The sequence below is a fragment of the Pisolithus orientalis genome (assembly GCF_024613125.1).
Source record: "Pisolithus orientalis strain OTSU chromosome Unknown F5J12scaffold_8, whole genome shotgun sequence".
Taxonomy (NCBI): Eukaryota; Fungi; Basidiomycota; class Agaricomycetes; order Boletales; family Pisolithaceae; genus Pisolithus; species Pisolithus orientalis.
The window spans coordinates 217,462-237,314 of NW_026260789.1; the positions used below are offsets into that span (position 1 = coordinate 217,462).

At 51.2% G+C, this 19,853-nt stretch overlaps 7 protein-coding genes across 7 annotated transcripts; 3 read left to right on the forward strand and 4 right to left on the reverse strand.

Annotated features, from left to right (window-relative positions):
- Positions 1–53: 53 nt before the first annotated feature.
- Positions 54–3,468, reverse strand: F5J12DRAFT_971110 (WD40 repeat-like protein; the record flags this gene model as incomplete). Its single annotated transcript, XM_051750093.1, has 8 exons — positions 54–422; positions 472–1,176; positions 1,226–1,489; positions 1,540–1,800; positions 1,865–2,038; positions 2,089–2,757; positions 2,808–3,121; positions 3,173–3,468. The coding sequence occupies 8 exons, from the start codon at positions 3,466–3,468 to the stop codon at positions 319–321; spliced, it is 2,787 nt and encodes a 928-aa protein (XP_051601655.1). The 3' UTR covers positions 54–318.
- Positions 3,469–3,614: 146 nt separating this feature from the next.
- On the forward strand, positions 3,615–5,050 carry F5J12DRAFT_781412 (uncharacterized protein; the record flags this gene model as incomplete). Its single annotated transcript, XM_051742560.1, has 2 exons — positions 3,615–4,712; positions 4,763–5,050. The coding sequence occupies 2 exons, from the start codon at positions 3,615–3,617 to the stop codon at positions 5,048–5,050; spliced, it is 1,386 nt and encodes a 461-aa protein (XP_051601656.1).
- A 271-nt stretch (positions 5,051–5,321) lies between these two features.
- Positions 5,322–6,778, reverse strand: F5J12DRAFT_781413 (Vta1 like-domain-containing protein; the record flags this gene model as incomplete). The annotated part of the gene is made up of 5 exons (XM_051742561.1): positions 5,322–5,954; positions 5,975–6,205; positions 6,252–6,333; positions 6,388–6,610; positions 6,673–6,778. 5 exons carry the CDS (start codon positions 6,776–6,778, stop codon positions 5,322–5,324), a joined length of 1,275 nt encoding a protein of 424 aa, XP_051601657.1.
- A 2,472-nt stretch (positions 6,779–9,250) lies between these two features.
- Positions 9,251–9,696, reverse strand: F5J12DRAFT_904649 (ubiquitin-related domain-containing protein; the record flags this gene model as incomplete). Its single annotated transcript, XM_051748556.1, has 4 exons — positions 9,251–9,326; positions 9,448–9,547; positions 9,599–9,629; positions 9,682–9,696. 4 exons carry the CDS (start codon positions 9,694–9,696, stop codon positions 9,251–9,253), a joined length of 222 nt encoding a protein of 73 aa, XP_051601658.1.
- A 102-nt stretch (positions 9,697–9,798) lies between these two features.
- On the forward strand, positions 9,799–12,280 carry F5J12DRAFT_818203 (uncharacterized protein; the record flags this gene model as incomplete). The annotated part of the gene is made up of 3 exons (XM_051745171.1): positions 9,799–9,955; positions 10,006–10,930; positions 10,982–12,280. The coding sequence occupies 3 exons, from the start codon at positions 9,799–9,801 to the stop codon at positions 11,865–11,867; spliced, it is 1,968 nt and encodes a 655-aa protein (XP_051601659.1). The 3' UTR covers positions 11,868–12,280.
- A 950-nt stretch (positions 12,281–13,230) lies between these two features.
- Positions 13,231–17,297, forward strand: F5J12DRAFT_818207 (glycine cleavage system P-protein-domain-containing protein). The gene is made up of 15 exons (XM_051745172.1): positions 13,231–13,334; positions 13,420–13,909; positions 13,963–14,023; positions 14,072–14,674; positions 14,728–15,428; positions 15,483–15,662; positions 15,719–15,838; positions 15,884–16,068; positions 16,122–16,151; positions 16,202–16,547; positions 16,603–16,697; positions 16,743–16,880; positions 16,928–17,013; positions 17,066–17,088; positions 17,143–17,297. The coding sequence occupies exons 2-15, from the start codon at positions 13,502–13,504 to the stop codon at positions 17,179–17,181; spliced, it is 3,015 nt and encodes a 1,004-aa protein (XP_051601660.1). The 5' UTR covers positions 13,231–13,334; positions 13,420–13,501; the 3' UTR covers positions 17,182–17,297.
- F5J12DRAFT_818217 (uncharacterized protein) lies at positions 17,298–19,770 on the reverse strand. Its single transcript, XM_051745173.1, has one exon. The coding sequence runs from the start codon at positions 19,665–19,667 to the stop codon at positions 17,352–17,354; it is 2,316 nt and encodes a 771-aa protein (XP_051601661.1). The 5' UTR covers positions 19,668–19,770; the 3' UTR covers positions 17,298–17,351.
- Positions 19,771–19,853: the final 83 nt, after the last annotated feature.

Here is a 19,853-nt window from a genome sequence, read left to right on the forward strand (position 1 = left end):
GCTTGCATCACTGTGACGATGGCTTATATGCTCCTCAAATCGATGGGTGTTTGTCAGAGTCTTCAGAAATGGTATGCGAGGATTAGGCTACATTCGCAGCAATGATAGTTTGCGGGTACTGCTTGGCGAGACTAGAAGATGCAACAAGCGTCCTATATATATATGCTGAACAACACAACGAGAACATTTAAATACCAACCCAGACCCAGGTAGTACGATGATCAACCGAGGGATGGTCTACTCCGTTTTTTTCCAGCTTTGACAGGCCCCGAAGGCGTAATGGATTGCTCTGGAACCGGGGAGTCCGATTGGAGTAGTTTATCCAAGTGAGGACACACGTCTAGGAGTGGATTTTGCTGGCGCTGGCGCCGTATTTGGCGGGACCGATGCTTTTTTCGAATCATTGGAATAATCAGAGGACTCTTTCCGACCATGAGCAGGGTTTAAAGTTGCATAGAAACTACCAAATACCTGCTATTTCCCTGAACACCGGAATGAGGGTGTTAAGCACACTGTCAGTAGCGATGTCCGCCGACTTGGTGAAGACCGATGGACCGTCATCGGACGGTTTACTGCCGGCTTCCTCAGGAACATCAAGCTCCTCTGGTCGTTCCTCGTCTGCTACTCGTAGAGTTAGGAAGCTATCAACCAACGAGTCAAAGAATGTGTGGATTGGCGGGATTAGATGGGACGGTGCATCGAAAAAGCCCGCCGTCTCGCTGCTTCTCCAGGGTAGAACAGGTCCTGAATTCGCGGTAGTCTGGTCACGAGAGTGCTGCACCGACTCGCTAGAAATAACGGGTACGCCAAACATTTCCTCGAACAACGACTTTCTTGGTAACGACTGTCCTTTTTGAAGTCTCTTGGAAGGAACAGATGGTTTCGCCTGTGGGTCAGCATCATCTCCCATCAGAACCACGTTGTAACTGTGGGTAAGACCAACAAGCGAAAACGATTCGCTGCTAGTTGGGGTGGACGGTCGAGGATACCAGATAACGTTGCGAAGGGCGAACGGGAGCGTGTGCTCCATTTGACGAACTGGTGACCGCACGCGGAAGACGGTAGCGACCGCATGAGCAGGCGTCGAGGAAGACGAATGGATGGTCATAAAAGTGTCCCGGTGAGGGTGGGGTAGTAATGTATCGAAAGGTTGACTATTTCTGACATGCCACAGAACTAAAAGAGATAAGTTGGTCAGTGCCGACGCATCTGAGGATAGACATACCTGACCCCGACATTACACTCCATATAACTAAGTTTGGACCCCCAATAATAGCGAGGAAGCGCCCACTCATGCCTATGAAATGTGCCTCACAAGGTCGCTGAGACTCATGGCAAACGAAGACATGTCGAGGCACATTTGTGTAGGGGTCGTACAGAACCACAGATGGCCCGAACACGACCGCTAAAAGAGACCCGTCGGGAGACCACGAAGCATGTCGAGGGATATCTGATTTATAACCCAAGCTTGACCTCGTTACCCAGGAAACTCAACTAACTGTGAGATTGACTAGTGAGCCAGGTGTAGCATTGACTTACTTTCCTCCTTTCCTTTTTTGTCTTTTGCTATTCGTATTCGCCAACCTTTCACGTTCCCATCTTCTCCCGTCGTCACTAGTTGAATATTCGAAGGGCTTGGGCTAAAGGACATGGAAGTGATCTTGCGAAGGCCGTGAGGCCGGTCTATTCTTGTGTTCAATATCCAAAATGCGTTCTTCTTGTCCCAATACCAGAATTTGAGGTATACCTCGCCCTGGAAGCACTCGTCACCTTCCCTGCGATCAACGGTGGCCATCCATTCTCCAGTAGAGGAAATGACAGTACGTTCCACCCGAGTCGGTTCCAGCATTTTTTCATCCTCTACGTGAGATGCGATTGGAAGGGGAAACTTCGAGTTCGGCCACAAGAGTGAGGGCTGAAGGGGAAAATGTTTGAAGTGATGATGGATGAGAGGATGGGAGGACAAGGGTCTCAGAAAGACCATGGAAGGCAAGGGGAGTGGACGATGAAGACGGGAAGCCATTCGACACGGAAGGAGCTGGGACAAGGTTGAGCACGGATATATGAAAATAGACCCAAGTTGTGTACCTAGTTTAATCCTCGCAAATACCCTCGACAACTTGAGGGTTGTTGAGCTGATGAAAGTATGAGTGGCATCCGCGAGTTCTAAAAGGTACTCTTCGTCGGATGTTTTGGGTGGAGAGACAACAACGCTCTTAATCGGTGAGCCGACACGGGGAACGAATTCACATTTCCCAGTGTGCAACTGCCAGATAACAAGTACGGCTTCTTCACCACCGCTCAGAAGGTATGCACCGTTTGTCGAAAATGCAACGGACGAAACGGCATGAGCATGCCAGTGAAAGGCAGACGTCTGTGATTTTTTCTCTACACCCACCACCTTGACTAGGTTAGGATTCAGGCAGTACCACAGTCGCACGACCCCCTTGACATCACCAGTAGCAAAGTATTCCTCATGAGGATGTACTGCGAGACACGTCAGTGGCTCAGGTGATACGAATTTTATGAATCCGGATTTGAGAGCAGCAGTCTGTGCGACAAATGCCTTCCGTCCGGCGATTGCTATCAATCTTTCGCCACTGGCAGAAACTGCGAGTCCGGCTGTTCGTGTCGTCTTCCCAATTGCAAGGACATTCGACACTTTTTGTGCCCCGGTAAGACTATCGGACTCTTGGGACTTGAGAGGCACGCGCAGCACTACGCAACTTTCGTCCTCCGCGTCTTTGCCGTGGCCGGCTGTCGAACCCATTAGTTTCGGCCAACTTCTAGAAGTACGAATGACTCACAAGAGCCTTTTGATTTCTTGGCTTTTGCAGCGGCAACGAAGATGCAATCCTTGATCTTCTCATGGGTGCAAACATGGTGTATGGGTTGGTCTAGGTCGATAGTACGCAAGAGATTGCCCTCGAGGAAGTCCCAGACTTTGATGGTGCCGTCGAGGGATGCTGTGAACAGCTGAAAAGAATTAAGTGCGCTAAGGGTCGCAGATGTAATGGTATCGGTGTGGCCCTCGTCCTGTGACCTTGGTAATATCGAGACGACCTTTCCGGACGACGTCGAGTGAATTTTTACTGTCGAGCCGAAGATAGAGAAGAAGTGACTAGGCAAGAAAAAATGAGATCATCGACTCAGCCAGGCGAAGAGCACAGACCTCCCATCCTTGGTGAATATCGGTGGATGCGAGCTTGCGCTCGTATCGGCTAGCGAGGTCCAACTCCATTTCCTGGAAGGTGCACTTTCCGGTTCTTTAATCCTTCCTGATCTTTGCTCATCACCACTGGAACCCTGAGGGGGATGTGACACTGGGGACCGCTTCTCCTTGTTTTTCTTCTTGCTAGGTTTCCCTGGCTGATGCGGGAGTGATTGACGCGAAAGTTGTGTGATGGCAACGTCCTTGGTCTGCGGCACTACCAAAGATGCGTGGCTCAAAACCTCAGCTGCTGCCATGGGGCACGTTCTCCCCCTCTGCACACTTGCGATTATTGCACGCCGACTCCAAAAAAAATGTATTGCAGCCAGTGCTCGGCTAGTGCCGGCACACATCCTAAATAGGAATCACTGCATTTGGCAAGGGTGCTGTTGGCACTGACGAGATGCCCAGCTCGTGGTTTGGAAGTAAGTCCAGTCGACAGACGCGACCACAGCCAGTGCTTGAGATACACACGGAGTCAGACACAGCGCCAAACGACTCGCAGCCCGGTGTCAAACGCTCTCAGTCGCACTCGACTTTCGAACCGGCATTCTCGTCCCAGTCTGTGATCCCGCCGCCGGTCGTCCACGCCCACATCAATGATCCAAGTGCATACAAAGCTGGAAATCTGCACCATCCTATCACGATCCCTCTGGACGCCAAGGAAAGGATTGATATCCACGATGAGTCCTCAGAGGCACTAGACGATCCCTATACACGCGTAGACCCCGCGCAGGCTAAGAGAAACAAAGGAAAGGCGAGAGAGAACGAGGGACTCTTCACACCCCAAGATGCTGTGCTTGCAGATGTCTTCGGCTTTACTCTGCCTGACATTCCCGCTCCAGGACAAACCAGATCTTTGGAGGACTCTGACACATTACCACGTTCGAGCGTACCTGCAGGCGGATCAGCTATACCCCCATCATTGCCAATCTACGACCCTTTTACTGGAGGACGGATAGGAGAGCACGCGTCAGCGGTGCCATCTGCAGGTGCTACTGCAAACACTACGTCAACGGCTTTGACGGACCCGCAGGCCCAACAGCAAACCACACTGCAATCTCTCCCAACGGCAGGAGATACGGATTTGTGGACTCGCCTTGCACGTATCCTCGAGTTGCAGGGCGAAGTGGCTCGCATGCATGCTGAGATGGAAGGAGTGGGCAACCCAGTCAGGAGTGGTGCTGCGGGTGCATCAGGAGGCGGATATACTATGGGCACAAATCCAGGTGCTACGAGCGATACTCGTTCCCCAACAGCCAAAGTGAGCAACCCACGGAGAAAAGTGAGAGGCGAAACAATACCAGTAGGAGACGATGATGACCCCCCAGCGCCTGGAGCAGGTGAGATGGGAGGAGGAAACATAACAGATACCACCTCGGATAGCGAGGACGAGGATGATGCAAGCGTATTTGCTAAACGCCGGCGCGATGAAGAGTTCGCGAAACTTGCAGATCAGTTCGCAGAGCGCAAGGTTGCCATCGCGCGAATCATGAATAAGGTAGGATGCAACCAATTCATCAACCAATTCACCAATTCACCGCTTTACAGCTTGACGACTTATCTGATGCACTAAAGGCATTCCATGCACTCCAGACCCCTGTGATGGATTTGGGGTCAACGGGCGCCTCAAGGATGGACACCTTTAGCTCTGTAGCGTCTGATGCGACGCGCACAAGCCTGTCTTCACCGCCACCTCAGTATACGGGCTTTCCTCGGCCCACTCTAGAGCCACCACACATCCCGCAACCACATGGAAAAATTGTTATTGATGCCCAGCATGTCGATAGTCCAGTGGACATGAATCCTGCGCAGTCGGTATTCGGAATGGGCGAGTAGTCTTCCTAGTGAATGCTCCCTTCTATACGTTATTCGCGCGCGGTCCATTTTCCAAGTTTCAAATTTCATCCCACAATCTGCGATGATACTTCCAGAAAGATATTACAGCTAAGCACTATGCTAATGGTCCTATATCATAATTTAATATATGGAGGTGTGCGGTGTGTACCATCGAAAATATTCGATGGATTGAAGACGGAAGACAAGGACCTAAAATAAACGATTCGTTCAACGTGCGCTGGTCAGAGCCTGTTACCAACTGTACTGAATCTCAATCCGCTTTTTCGTACTGCGGACGTAGTCCCCCCAACAAACCCAATGCGACAAGCAACTCCTTGCGAGCCTGCTCCACATCCTCGTAGTCCAACGATGATATCGCAAACCGACAATGTTTCTGAGCCATTGCTACCATGGATGGAGACAGCTCCGATGCCGGCACAGGAGGTGGTAGCGGTGGCAGAACGGCGGCATGTATAGGATGGGATGGCAAAGCAACCGGTGAAACAGGAGATACGAATGTTTCTGCAATGCCGTCACGGGTGTCTACCATACAGGGGGTTGCATATTCGGGGACTGGCGGACCAGTGGGCACGAAACCTGGAGGCAGCGTGACATCCAATCGGGGCGAATGCCGGCGAGGAGGTGAAGTCGACGGTGGTTGTGCCCGCCCAACTGTAGCTCGAGGCGGCGAGCCGGAAATCGGCGTCGATCTTTGCGAGATTTCGTCTTGCTCCGCGATACCCTCTAAGGCATGCTCGTGAGTTAACTCATAACCAGGCGTAGCGGTCGTGCTCCACCGCCCTGGAGTGAGCACCTCCTCATCTCGCCGTCCATCACCGTATATCGGGACATCATTTGCTCGGGTGATGTCAGCAGCGGGTAACTGAGGTGGAGGGGAATGCCGCTTGGGAGATCGATACAGACCCGTTGACGGAGAGGGATCACGGAATGTTTTGGGCGGTGTGGTAGGAGGTTGTGAGACAGAAGAGAGTGGTTCTGTGGACGTTGGGGGTGCAAGGGAGCAGCTAGTTCCGCAGTGACAAGCTCCGGATCTACCTTGGGTGCTGCAGGGCCCGGATTTGGCTTGCGCCCTTCTCGGAAGGCCTTGGCAATATCTGCTGCTTTCCACTGCGCATATCGCAGCTTGGATTCTGTCTGGACGAACATGAGGACGGCCAACAAGCTGAGGCAGGAGACGTACTGCTTCTGAGACTTCTGACTTGGGAAAAATCTTGAGCACTTCGAAGAAATTTGAAGCAGCAAGGAACTTTTTCGCTGTAGACCTGTGGGTCATTAGCTCAGATATCGATATCGCTACGGAATGAGTGACCGCTCACTTGTTCGCTCTGCCCGCTCTGTCTTCGTCATCAGCCATCTTGAAGACTTTCAAGGCGAAGTTTTCGACGTATGCTGCACTTGCAGCTTCCATATCTATCGCATCATTTGGACCGATCTCGTTCTTGAGACGTTCGAGTGCTGTAAGGAGACCAAAGAGGAGTGTGCGAGATGCAGCATCCTTGGCCTTGAGTGAGATGCCCACTTGGGCTGCGTAGTATGCACCTGTGGTGGTGATGTCAACACCATCGTCGATCAGGCGCTGATCGGCAGAATAGTAGACGTACACCAATAGGCGATAACGGGTTCTCGTTCAACGAGTTCTTCCGCGCGCTGGAGGAATGGGGCTATTGCCTTGAGCCCCACGGAAACGGGTGGCAAACCAAGAGCCATGACTAGTGTTGTCAGGAAGTATTTGGATGTAGTAGATTTGTCACTGAGTGAGATACAACTTAGTGTTCGACGGCGTTCCTCTTGGTGGGTTTATATATGTCCAAGCAGTCCGACCTCGACTCTGGAGTGTGGACAGAAAACCACAGCTTGATGAAAGGGCGGAGCAAGCCCAACACGAGGCGGCGGCTGTTTCACGTCGTCTTGTGGATTGTTGGTGGATGGTGCCCTCCTACAGCTCTCTTCCTTTGTTGCAGATATCCAGTCGAATCTGGAGGTTCGTTGGCAAACTCTATCAAAGCGCCGGGGGCCAAATTCGAGGGTGGTGACTGCAATTGCCACTATCTGGCCCCTGGTAGAGATCTCTATGTGTCGATGACTTCATAGACAACGTCGCCGAGCACCAAAAATTTAGCTTGCCCGCATGAAACATAGCATGCGCACGCGACCACAAAAGCACTGCTAGGCCACACACGTTATGTCGGTCCCAATCACACAGACGATATCTCCATTTTGCGGCATATGAATCCAGTGTGGACCAGATCCCAGCGCTACATCGGACTATTGTACTCCCCACTGCCTCACTGCATGGCCGCCTCGAGGCCAACACCCCGCCTGCAATCCACCACTACTGCCCGACCGGCTGGTTGACTTATGGGGTATAACAACAGGAAGGCAACCTCATGGCTGGCGACCTTATTATCCCTCCGAGTGGCGCATGACATGGAGACCTTTTCTTTTTGTGCCGCTACGTCTATGCAGGAAGATTACAACGTGTTTTCGGACTTCTACCCACAGCCGTAAAGAGCGACGTCATCGACTTCCATCTGATGACTTGACGAGTACAGGAAGTACATAGCAAAAACCTACAAACCGCGCACCCATATTACGTGCAGCAGCGGTTCAACCGGGTCACTCGCCTTTTGGCATACTTATAGGTGCTAATAGGCCCTTTCCTGGCAAACGAGTGACTTTCAACATCCATCATCATCGGCCGGAGCTTTCCAGTATTCGATCAACTACGTCCAACCCTGCCAATTACCAATATGCCGGCTATGAAAGTCGCCATCTGACATCAAGGCGTCGGAAAGCATCTGGAAAATTCGCCAGCCCTTCTGGGTCACGGTGTGTAAGATGACTTACCCCATGACGGATCCATGTGGGGAGTGACGTCGTGGTGGATACTAATACCTTCTCTCGCTGATGGAACGGTTACTCGCTGAGAAACGTATAGACCGACTGTGGCCGCTGTGAAGGCTAGTGTATGGTGAATATGCAATTGATGCCCCACTCGCGGACGTCTTAGCGGATGTATTTAATCTGCTTGATTTAGTACGGTGCCCGCAATCCAGCGTCCTTAGGGGCGGACTTGTCTTATGCAATGAGGTGGACTCTCATCGTATTCTCATTGAAATATAGAGCACTGCACATGTACCAGTAAAACGGGCATTGGTCGCGCCGGGTTATCCTGTCAATACAAAACACACCTCGTGGCGCTTCGTGGATACCCTCGCTAGTTATCGATATTTCACTGTGTATTTGCCCACCGCAATGTTGGCATAAGGGATGTCCACTATCCCCCCTTCTCCCATCGCGACATGGGAGAGATTACACCTGCACAGAGTCCACAAGACTGGGGTCATGCCGAACACGGTCACAGCGAGTTTGCTACAGATCATGGGGACCCAACTGAGAGTAAGGTCAGTGGGACGGATATGAAACACGGACAGATAGGGTTCACGGCCCCAAAAGCTAAGAAGCGCATACTAACCATGGAGCCGATAGATAAACTCAACGCACAATGTCATTGATTAATCACAAGAAAGTTGAGGACAAGCCGTGTTCTCGGGTTTTATCGCACCCTAAAAATAATTAGCTCGTGGTGACCGGGCCGGAAGAATTGTAAGGCTGAGATCAAACGTATTGTGGTATAAGTTCGTGCGTAGCCAGCTCTCAAGTCACCTCCTACAATCACTGGCTCAGATTCGGTGAGTCGTACCTTGGTTGCGATGCCGAAATAGTAGGTACCGGGTTCGTTATCGAAGGCCCTATGCATGCTTGCGGAGACCTGATGAAAAGCGGCCGAATTTTATAGTAACCCCAGGTCCGGTGCAAAGTGATAGCCAATTTGCTGTAGCAGTCAATCCGTGAACTCACGCCACGCCACACTTGCGAACTTCTGCATCATACACAAAGTTCGCGGCCACCATAAAAGGAGAGCTCCAGGGGAGTGTTGAATAGGGTGACATCAGCAGCTGCTCCTGCGCGGGAAGCTACCACATGTGCTTATGGATTGGGGGTCATGACCAGCAGCACGATATGTGGTGTCTGCGCCACAGTACATCAAACCTTGCATTGTGGTACCTTATCGTACTGCAAATACATACATGGCTGAGTGCGAAGTGGTGATACAGGGAAGAACGGTGTTCGGACTCAGCAATGTGTAAGAGCCACGCCTGCGACCGAACCTCGGCATCAGTAAAGTTCAAGGCTCATTCCATCGTGGATTTCGTAATCCCTGAGGGTGATGTGGTCCTTATATAAAGTATACCTGAAAAGAGTCCATGTCAATAAACGGTAATCGAGCGAAGGCATCAGAGAAAAATGGGGGAGCGCCACCACTCGTCCCACTTAAATTAATCCACGGGGAGCACATAGAAGAAGAAATTTACCATTTCTTCAATTGGATCTTCCTGTAGTCAGTGCCGGTTTGCGCGCCAATAAGCTTCTTCAAATCGCCGACCGTGTCATCGGGACTACACTTGACACGGACTTCATGAACAAATGTCAGAACCGGGGCTGCAAAAGGCGACTGTTACACACCTTTCCGTCCCAGGCGATCATTAGCTATAACCTTTGGATCTGTTAGCTACCTACCATCGTCATGCCACGCAAGGATTACTGACCTCGATTAATGCCATAAGTGACGTCCACAGATAAGATGCACCGTATGATGCCAACTGGGCGTGACAGGTTTGTCTGTGACCTCTATGTCACATGAGACGGACACGTGATCTCCTACCATGCTGGTACTGAAGGCCTCATATGTTATCGAGGCAGTGCACGGATGGCGTTGCAAACACCAGTTAGAGCAGGGGACCGCGACGCCGGGGTACTATCGTGGGTACGCTCAATCGGCAACCCAGAGAGTGGGACCAAATGTTACCGATGACTATGAACGTACGTTACTTTTCGTCTCTGGGATGTCCCGCTCAAGATATGTCTTCAAGGGTGGTACACCGACGCAACGCCCAGCAACCGAATGGTACTCTCTCTTCGCTGTGGTATACACACCGAGATAGGATGGGCGCTTGATCGGCTGCACAGGCTTTGCACGAATGACCAGTTCGCTCTCAAAGCCATTCCAGGTCTGACTGAAGCACTTTTCGAATGGCCCGAGTGGTATGTCACGGAGGGACATCTGGAGCCCGAAGGTTGTTCTTTCTTTACATCCTCAACGGTCGCAGAGAAGAAACGCCGGCATGCAGTGGAGTCGCTCTTTATCCTACGCAACTCAGTCGTGAACGAGCCTAATGTCCATGAGCTTGCAAACCACTCTCGGACGCAACCACTGCTTTTCCGCGCCCTCACTAATCTCGATTTGGATGCTGAAACTAACAATGAATTTCTCCTGAACACTATAGAGCTCCTGCAAGCTATCTCCCCGAGCGTGGTACTACCCACTCCATCCGCAGACGAGAAGGATCCCCTTGCTGGGCTACTGCACATAGTAGAACATTCTTCCAATCGGTCTTTGATCATTGCGACTCTCACTCTTCTTGGCCAGCTATTTTTCAACACTTCAAATTTACCCCGCCTGCAGGCAGAATCCCCTGCTCTGTCTGCCTCGATACGATACCTTCCGCTCTTCGTTGATAAACCTTTGGTGGAGGCATCCCTTAATTACCTTTACGCTCATCTTTCACATCCACCAATGGTAAAGTCTTTTTTTCATCACCACCTGATGCCAAGCGCGCTTCGCGTTCTTGTGAGTCTCCTATTGTCGGAGCAAGTGGAGGAGACGGTGTCGCAGGACATCTCTTTCCCTGCAAAGACGGTCCCCGCGGTTACAATGGTTACACCTGACCATGATTTGACGCGAGAGGAATTGGACCGCCTTCTGCCAATGCCAGAACCTCAACGCTGTTACGAGTGGTACGTCAAACACATTATCGTTTTGATACTGTATTTGACCCAAAAGATCAGGATGCGAACTATGTTCGTGGCTAAACCAGAAGGTGAAATGACTCAAGTTGACTTCTGGAACCTCTACAAGGATGCGTTTACACCGCACGTCGAGCGTTTTCCTGTTCTGGTTGCGTCTGACGTCATCAAGAACGTGAATGTAGTATTTCCCCAAGCCCAGGCGATGGTACTTCCGGGTCCTCCGCAACGGTTCGTTGTGCGAGGGGTTGACCGACGGAAAGAAGCACAAGACAGCCCAAGGTTCAGATGTCAGTGGGACAAGTCTCAATGTTCGGTCCCAGCATTTGGGTCCGTGGGTGAACTATACGATCACCTTCTCCAACATATAGATGCCCTCGGGGTTACCGAACCAATATGTCTATGGTCAACGTGTTCCATCTCGCTTTCCAAGGCGTCCCTGAGGTCGCATGTCTTAACCCACATGCCTAGTGCACAACTCCCAGCGAAACACGCTTCACAAGATGAAATGGTGACTCTTTCACTAACCGACGAGGTGTATCCTATCGTAGACCCGACTCGGCGGGATCTGCCGCCGCTACGCAATGCAACTATCACTTTCCGTCGACCTGCTGCTGATCCACCTTCTACATCACTCACGGCATTGCTTATCATCCGCATTCTCTTCCGCACCTCCTTTGTCGCAACAGACCTGGCTCCACGTGCGGATGGTGAACGATTTGGTTTCCCAGGGGTTGTTGTAGAAGATGAGGGGGATAATGTTACAAACGAGGAATACGCGTACGAGGTTGAAGGAGAGAGAAGGGGCAGACGTGCATTCGTGGGTGTCAGGAGAATGATGGAGGATGTGAGGATTAAAGATGAAGCACTCATGAGTTGGATAGTGGAAATGAGCCATGCGGCATATGACGGTTTGCCTCAGTCGTGAATGGCGATGGAGACGGGAGCCGAGCCCTCCCCCCCATTCCAGGTGCAGGGCTTACCGTCGGCCGCTGGACCCCGAGGTGTCAGCGGTGTCATAGGGCATCCTTGCATTTGTCTCCAGAGCATGTCACACCGATAGTCTAAAAAGTCGATCTAACGAGCTCGCTTCTCGACAGAATTTGACCGGGATTTCTACAATGCAGCTTTTCGATAACGAAGACCCCCATGGGCAGCCCTCTTAAAAGAGTAGAAGGAAAGCAGTCAATATAAAGCATGCTTACACCTAGTATTGTCGTCGAATAGCTGACTGCGAGCCACTGTTATCAGCTGGCCCCTTTACCGCGCGAAAGATGTGCCCTGGACGACAACATTGAAGCGCGCATACCCACTCCGTTTCACAGTGTACCAACAGAAACGCGGCAAGCTGGGAGGTGGTAAATACACCAGTCAGTAGCAAAAACACGTCGGCACGTCGGCTGTACTGCATCTGGGAAACAGCTACGCGACGCGGCTGTTAACAGCTCTTCCGCACTTGAGCGAGCTCTCTCATTGGCCAACAAGTGTCTTAGCGAGTCTTACGACAAGTCACTTCCAAACGGAGGCAGGTATAACCTGCTCACTCCCTCGGGTAGTTTTGCAGATGTGGTGTGTACTGGCGATGGCCAGACCTTAATACTGCGATTTATGATCGCGGGATAGTTACGGACTGCTGTAAACTGTGGTTCCGTAATTGCTTCATCTCCGCCAGCGTCTGCTTATTGGCGACCTTATCTTGTACCTCAACTTCTCTGGGTTTGCCATCCCGCCACGGTAGGTCCGCAGATATCTTCAAGTTTTTCCAGAATGTAACATAAACTATGGGAACAGGCTTGGCCGCATCAGGAGGTATGTCCGATGGGGAGTCTCCCTGTAGCGTCTGCAATCCCTCGGTCTGGAAAATCCTATTAGACACAATACTTGGCTGGCCCGAGACACTGATACCTGTTTTACCAGAAATTGTGTCTATACCATTAGCGATCATAGCCGGTTTCGTCCGAATCTCGCCAGTAAACGTGCCGGCGTGACAAGAGCGGATCATGCTGCGAGGCGATGCAACGCTGCGCCAGGATTCCGGGTGTCGGTGAATCGATGACCTACATACATTCCACAATGCAGCACCAACCATGGTGTTGCAGCCAACGAAATAGTGGGTGGAGTTGATGGCGCCTACTAGTTGCACAGCTTCAAAGTTGCTTCAAAGTCTAAAAGTTTGGATCGGTCGCGTTTGCCCAAAAGAGGCAGGTGAAAAAAGTTTTTCACATCGATAAGCTGAGGTTAGGGTGCGTCCCCGAGCATGAAATCGAAGATTAAAGTTGAATGGCTGTTGTTCGCTCAACAAACATGTCTGAGAGCCGGCGAACCATGCACAGAGACTATCCTAATCCAAAAATTAGTACAAGACATGCATAGACAGCCTGATACACTCTTATCGGTGAGTTCCAGCCGTCGGATTGGCTATCTCCTCCAAAAGTGTTAATCGACTCGGTGAACGAACCTGGCTCGGTGAATACCCGTAGCTTTTATCCCGGTTTTTCCCTCCAAATTCTCCCTCATCCTCTCAGCCTGCCAACAGCACTGAGCCAGAATTCTGCGATACACATGGCAGCCCTGCGCATTGCATCTGCTTGTCTTAGGCAAACCGCCCTCTGGTCTGTCCCACCCCGAACCCCTCTTTGCAGGCGGTGGCTGGCGACGGCCAGATCTCCTGCCTCCCTCTTCGAGTCGCTCGACACTTTCACAGATAGGCACATAGGTCCTGATGACAGCGAAACTGCCTTTATGCTGTCGCAGCTGGGCTACGACTCAATGGATGAATTCCTCAATGCGACTGTTCCCCCAATGATTCGCATTACCAGCACTACTATCAGTGATAGTTCCATGCCCGCTCTGAGTGAATCGGAACTTCAAGCTCGTGCCAAGTTACTCGGTAACAATAACTCCAAGTTCAAGAGTTACATCGGAATGGGATACCATAATGCAGTAGTACCCCCAGTCATACTTCGCAACGTAGGTTATATGCGACTGGAGCGTATCTCTTCACTTTTAAAACGTTGATTTAGGTCATAGAGAACCCTGCCTGGTATACTCCATACACTCCATATCAGCCGGAGATCGCTCAAGGTAGGTCACACGACCACACCAGCTCGATCTTCTGTTAACTCCGAACAGGTCGTCTGGAGTCTCTAGTCAATTACCAGACCATGATCATGTCGCTGACGGCTATGGACATTGCCAACGCGTCCCTCTTGGACGAGGCAACAGCGGCCGCCGAAGGAATGGTTATGGCATACGTCAATTCTAACCAAAAAAGGAAGACTTTTTTTGTAGACCGGGGAGTTCTTCCGCAGACTATTGCTGTCCTGCGGACACGTGCCAAAGGTTTCGGCATCCAATTGGTCGTCGGGGACGCCATCACCGCACTCAACGACGATATTGTACGCGCAGACCTTTGTGGTGTTCTGCTTCAATATCCCGACGTTAATGGTCGGGTCACTGACTATGCAGCGCTCACTAAAGAGGTGCATGCGACGGGGGCGTTGCTTGTCTGTGCTACAGATTTACTTGCTTTGACACTATTGACCCCTCCTGGCGAATGGGGGTGCGATATCGCCCTCGGAAACTCTGCACGTTTTGGTGTTCCAGCTGGGTATGGCGGCCCCCACGGCGCTTTCTTTGCCGTGACGGAAAGTTTGAAGAGGAAGATGCCTGGAAGGTTGATAGGGCGTAGCAGAGATACCCTGGGCAACCCAGCATACAGACTGGCATTGCAAAGTGAGTGGATCTCGTAGTGCACGCCTTTGTGTGCTCACCCGTCATTCATTAAGCTCGAGAACAACATATCCGTCGTGAAAAGGCTACTAGTAACATCTGTACCAGTCAAGCCCTTCTCGCGAATATGGCGGCTATGTACGCCGTCTACCACGGTCCCGTCGGCCTCACTCGCATAGCAAAGAAAGTCCACTTCTTTACTCAGCTCCTCAAGATTGCTGTCGAACGGCTTGGGTTCAAGGTTGTCAACGACACGTTCTTCGACACTCTAACAATAGATGTGTCCTCCGTGTGCAAGAACGCAGAAGTTGTCCACGCTGCAGCTGCTCTAAAGCATATCAATCTGCGTAGGATCGACGGTTCACGCGTTGGCGTCACCCTGGATGAGTCAGTATCACGGGACGACCTGAATGTCCTTGCGAATATTTTTGCTACCTCGGCGTCTAGAACTTGTGACTCCCTCGCAGACCTCCCACAGCCAGTGAGCCCTGGGTACCCCGAGCCCCTCGCTCGCTCCTCAGAGTTTTTACCCCATCCTGTTTTCAACAAACACCATTCAGAAACGGAGATGCTGAGATATATATTCCATCTCGCATCCAAGGATTTATCCCTTGTCCATGCAATGATCCCGTTGGGTAGCTGCACGATGAAGCTTAACAGCACTTCGAGCATGATTCCTCTCACGTGGCCTGAGTTCAGTAATGTGCATCCATTTGCCCCGATTAATCAAGTCAAGGGCTATAAGCAAATTATTGAGGTGTGTGAATGTCACGCTTGTCACTTCTCATACCCGCATTCATGCTATTACCAGGAACTCGAGGCCGATCTTTGCAGGATTACCGGATTTCATGCGTGCTCTGTCCAGCCTAATTCCGGTGCAGCGGGCGAATACACAGGTTTGACAGTGATACGGGCATATCATGAATCTCGTGGCGAGGGTCACCGGGACATCTGTCTGATTCCTCTGAGCGCGCACGGTACTAACCCTGCTGTATGTGTTTTGTATCCCCTACCCATCGATGTCCAACTAATATTCCCTGGTGACAGTCGGCCGTAATGGCTGGTTTGAATGTTGTTGCAGTCAAGACTCACGCCGACGGTAACCTTGACCTTGCAGACTTGAAAGAGAAATCAGAAAAGCACAAAGACAATTTAGCGGCGTTTATGGTGGGCATTCATATGCTGTCTTGGAGCCCGTCTGACCTGTATTAGATCACGTATCCTTCAACGTTTGGCGTTTTTGAGGACGGTGTTACTGAGGCTTGCAAGATCATTCATGAACATGGTGGTCAGGTTTATCTGGATGGCGCAAACCTCAATGCTCAGGTTGGTTTGACAAACCCCGCAGTATGCGGTGGAGATGTCTGCCATCTTAACCTTCACAAGACATTCGCAATGTTAGTGCTCCATGTGTTTCGGTCAAATCATGACTAAACAGTATTTACTGCAGTCCCCACGGAGGCGGTGGCCCCGGAGTAGGGTATGACTTGCCATGCAACCTAATTCTTCGATACTCATTTCCGATCTCAGGCCCATTTGCGTTGGCAAGCATCTTGCACCATTCCTTCCCAGGCACCCTCTGGTCGAGACTGGCGGCTCCAAGGCCATCGATGCCGTTTCTGCTGGACCGTTTGGTAGTGCATCGATTCTACTCATTTCTTGGGCTTATATCAAAATGCTGGGCGGAGACGGTCTCTCCCAATCGACTAACGTCGCATTGCTCAACGCCAACTATATGGCAAGCCGCCTCACGGGACACTATACGTTGCGATTCAAGAACAGGAACGGCCGCGTTGCTCACGAGTTGCTGATCGATCTCGCTGAGTTTGACAAGGCTGCTGGTCTTAAAGTCATGGACTTTGCAAAGCGTCTCCAGGTATGAAGAGGGGTAGAGCGCTTTTGTCGGTGAGCTGACCAGCTGGTTCGGCTAGGACTATGGTTTCCATCCACCTACATGCTCGTGGCCCATATCCACATGTATGCTCATTGAACCCACTGAATCGGAGACACTTGAGGAGATAGACAGGTGCGTGCGACAGATCTGCGCCATTGCTTAGCTGACGCTGCGCAGGTTCTGCGATGCTATGATTCAAATTCGTCGAGAGGTTGAAGAGATTATTTCTGGAAAGCAACCTCGGGACAACAATCTTTTGAAGAATGCCCCACACCCGCCGTCAGCGATCATTGTCTCCGATAAGGAGTGGAATCGGTGAGACCGTTAGTTTTGTTCCTGGCTTAGGCTGATCATGCATTCAGTCCGTATACTAGGGAGCAGGCTGTTTATCCCATGCCATGGCTGCGGGAGAAGAAGTTCTGGCCCAGTGTCGGTCGCATAGATGATAGTAAGTCATCACTACCCATGTTACCTATGAACCTCTGAGCGAACGGTCCAAGCTTATGGTGACCTTAACCTTATTGTGAGTTCTCTGGTTTGCCGCTGTCGACGAGCTGCTGACTCCGTTTCTCCCCAGTGTGACTGTCCATCAGTGGAGGAATTAGCTTCGTCTTGATTCATTTTACCGGGTTTTAAAGTAGACTTTGAGGTGATCATAGCGGTTTTTAGGCTCTAGGACACCTGTAGAATGCGTAATGTTCAACCACCACGCACTGTATGTTTATACCACAGACACGATTACCAGTTTGGTATTGCCTTTGCAATGAAACCATCTACGAACAAACACTACATTGCGACATGGTTCGGTTTTATGACGATCTCTCCTAACATAGATGGCAACGTCACCCAAAGGTCTGGAAGGTATCGTTGTATCCGAGAAAGCACCTCGTCCTGCTGATTCGCCCTTGTAGCGAATGTCAAAAGAACCTGGATCGTATCCGCATTGGGTGCCACGTCTTTCTGACCTTGACCCATCTGTAAGCAAACTGTTTTCACGGCATCATTCAATCTCCCGACACGACACATGCATTCCACGTAAGAATGCCAATTCCCCTGGTTAAACAGGAAAGATCGTTCAGATAGCCTCATGTGAACCTTTTGAGCCAGAGGCCACGCATTGGCGAAGCCACATGCATCCAGTATGATGGAGACGCTCGCATGATCAAAGTTCTCGCTCACGAGCAGCATTTCCCAAACTCTGTACGCTTCCGCGAACAGACCGACGCGCTGATAAGTGTCCATGAGTTGGTTCCAGAGTGAAATATTAGGTGTCATAGTGGGGTCGAGCGTGAGGTGATCGTGAACACGTCGAACGCAAGCTGCGAGGCGGTCTTTCATGACCTCTGGGGCATCAGGAGCCAAGTGGGCGAGATGCTTGAGTAGTTGAGCGTATATGGTAGGGGTGACAGCCAGACCGGAAAGACGCATATCCTTAACGATTTCGAAGTAGTGCCATACGGGTGGAAGGGACCGGTCCTCTCCGAACGTCAGCTTGGACAATGTATCCAGAATCCACTGATAACCCCATGCAGTGATACGCGGGACATTCGTCTGTCTAGCCAAACGCCTGTATGCCTCCAAAGCTTCATCTACGCTTGAGGAACAGCGCATGGCAATCACGATCAGTGATGCGAGGATTACGGAAGTGTGAGGTATGGCTCTGGCTTCCATTGCAGCTAAAAGAGAGATTGCAACATTGGAGTACTTCTGCACATCGGTTGAACTCCCCATAGCTCGGAGGAGTGTGCCATACATGTAAGCATCCGGTCCGACAGAACGCTCGCGCATGAAATCCAGATCTTCTCGTCGTGGGAGTGCATCAGGATCCGCCGGAGGGAATGTGGTCGCAAGCTCATGATACAACTTCAGTGCCTGGTCCAGCAGGTCATCGCTAGAACCTGAAGTCGCAGTGTTACACAAACCGGTGATAAGGGGTTGTAAAAGAGGGGCGCTGAGCGGTAAACCAGTCGATCGGAACTGACGGTAGCTGGACAGGGCGGAAGGGAGATTTCCAGCACGTATTGCGTTGGCAATAATGATCGACCAGTGAAATGCGGATGGCTTCAAGTCGAGTGCTTCCCCGGCATACTCCAAGTCAGAGATGTCGTGGCTGCGACGTAACAGAATGGAAAGTGTACGGTGATGAACTTTGTATCCATCTTCTTGAAGAGATCTGCAGAGTTTGACCGCGTCGACCATACCATGTCGTTCAACTTCGAGCGCCAGACTTTCCTCCCATTCTACAAGTCTTGGGCTCTCCTTAATTACTCTCTTAAGGAAGTGCCTGTTAAACTCCGCTTTGACTTCTCTTGCTTGTTGAGTCTGGTTAAGCTTCACGAAACCATCATAGAGCATGTTGGCAACGTCCTCGTCGTACCAGAACGTGTACTTCTCTATGTCGTTGAAAGCTGCATGGAAGTCCTTCACAGAAGCCCCAGAGTTGAACATCGCCCTGAAGAGGATTTTGAGGGTACGGTTGTTAGGAGGGCAGCCGCTGTGGGCCATCTTAGACAGGGCAATCCGTATCATCCTGACATGACCCACGTCCGCACAGTACTCGAGAAACATGTGCCAATGCTGGAGATATGGCTGGACGTTCCCAGGCTTCTGACGCATTTGAACAAGCCAGTTTAGCAGAGTCTGAGGATTTCCCTGCCTTAGCAACCCATGAATGATGTGACTGTGGACGTCAGCTACCACGGGGAGACCACACAGAGACGTGAAGTTGGCTAGAACTTTCTCGATCAGAGCGAGGTCTTGAGGCCGTGCAGAGCTGGCAAGGGTGTCGAGGACGCGCAGGATCTGATCCTCCTTTAATGGATGTCGCTCTGGTTGAGATTCATCCAACGAATCCAGCGCGTCGTGTATTTGTGCGCGAACAGACGCCAACTTCTGATGCGGTACCCGTCGTTGCGGTCGGACGGAAGGCTCTGGTTGTGCAGCGAGTGGCAATGTACTGAATTTCCGTGAGCATATTTGGCTGGTAACAAGAATTGGGAACCGGTTGTTTCTGGTGTTGTGCAATGGAGGCTTAGGAAGGCTAGGACGGTGAAAGGCGATTGCGAGACGCTCTAACTGTGAGGCTGCACGGCCAAAGGACATTCATGCGTGCACAAAGGTACTGTCGAGTAGCCCAGTGTCCTGCAGTGTTTCAGACAGCGTGTTATGGGCCAAGTTTTGATCCTACCTTGTTGGATGGCACTGGCACCTGAACACAGCTGGGTGGGTGTCCGTGGGAAGCACGGAATGCGGACACGTCTGCTTCACTCGTACAACTTTCTATAACAC

What these genes read in the sequence shown, in the direction of transcription:
- F5J12DRAFT_818217 (XM_051745173.1), bottom strand. Translation starts at nt 19,667, where the DNA reads ATGTCCTTTGGCCGTGCAGCCTCACAGTTAGAGCGTCTCGCAATCGCC.
- F5J12DRAFT_818207 (XM_051745172.1), top strand. Translation starts at nt 13,502, where the DNA reads ATGGCAGCCCTGCGCATTGCATCTGCTTGTCTTAGGCAAACCGCCCTC. An exon ending in CTTCACAAGACATTCGCAAT is followed by an intron (nt 16,069 to 16,121) that starts GTTAGTGCTCCA and finishes TATTTACTGCAG; the next exon opens with TCCCCACGGAGGCGGTGGCC. An exon ending in TCCGATAAGGAGTGGAATCG is followed by an intron (nt 16,881 to 16,927) that starts GTGAGACCGTTA and finishes TCATGCATTCAG; the next exon opens with TCCGTATACTAGGGAGCAGG.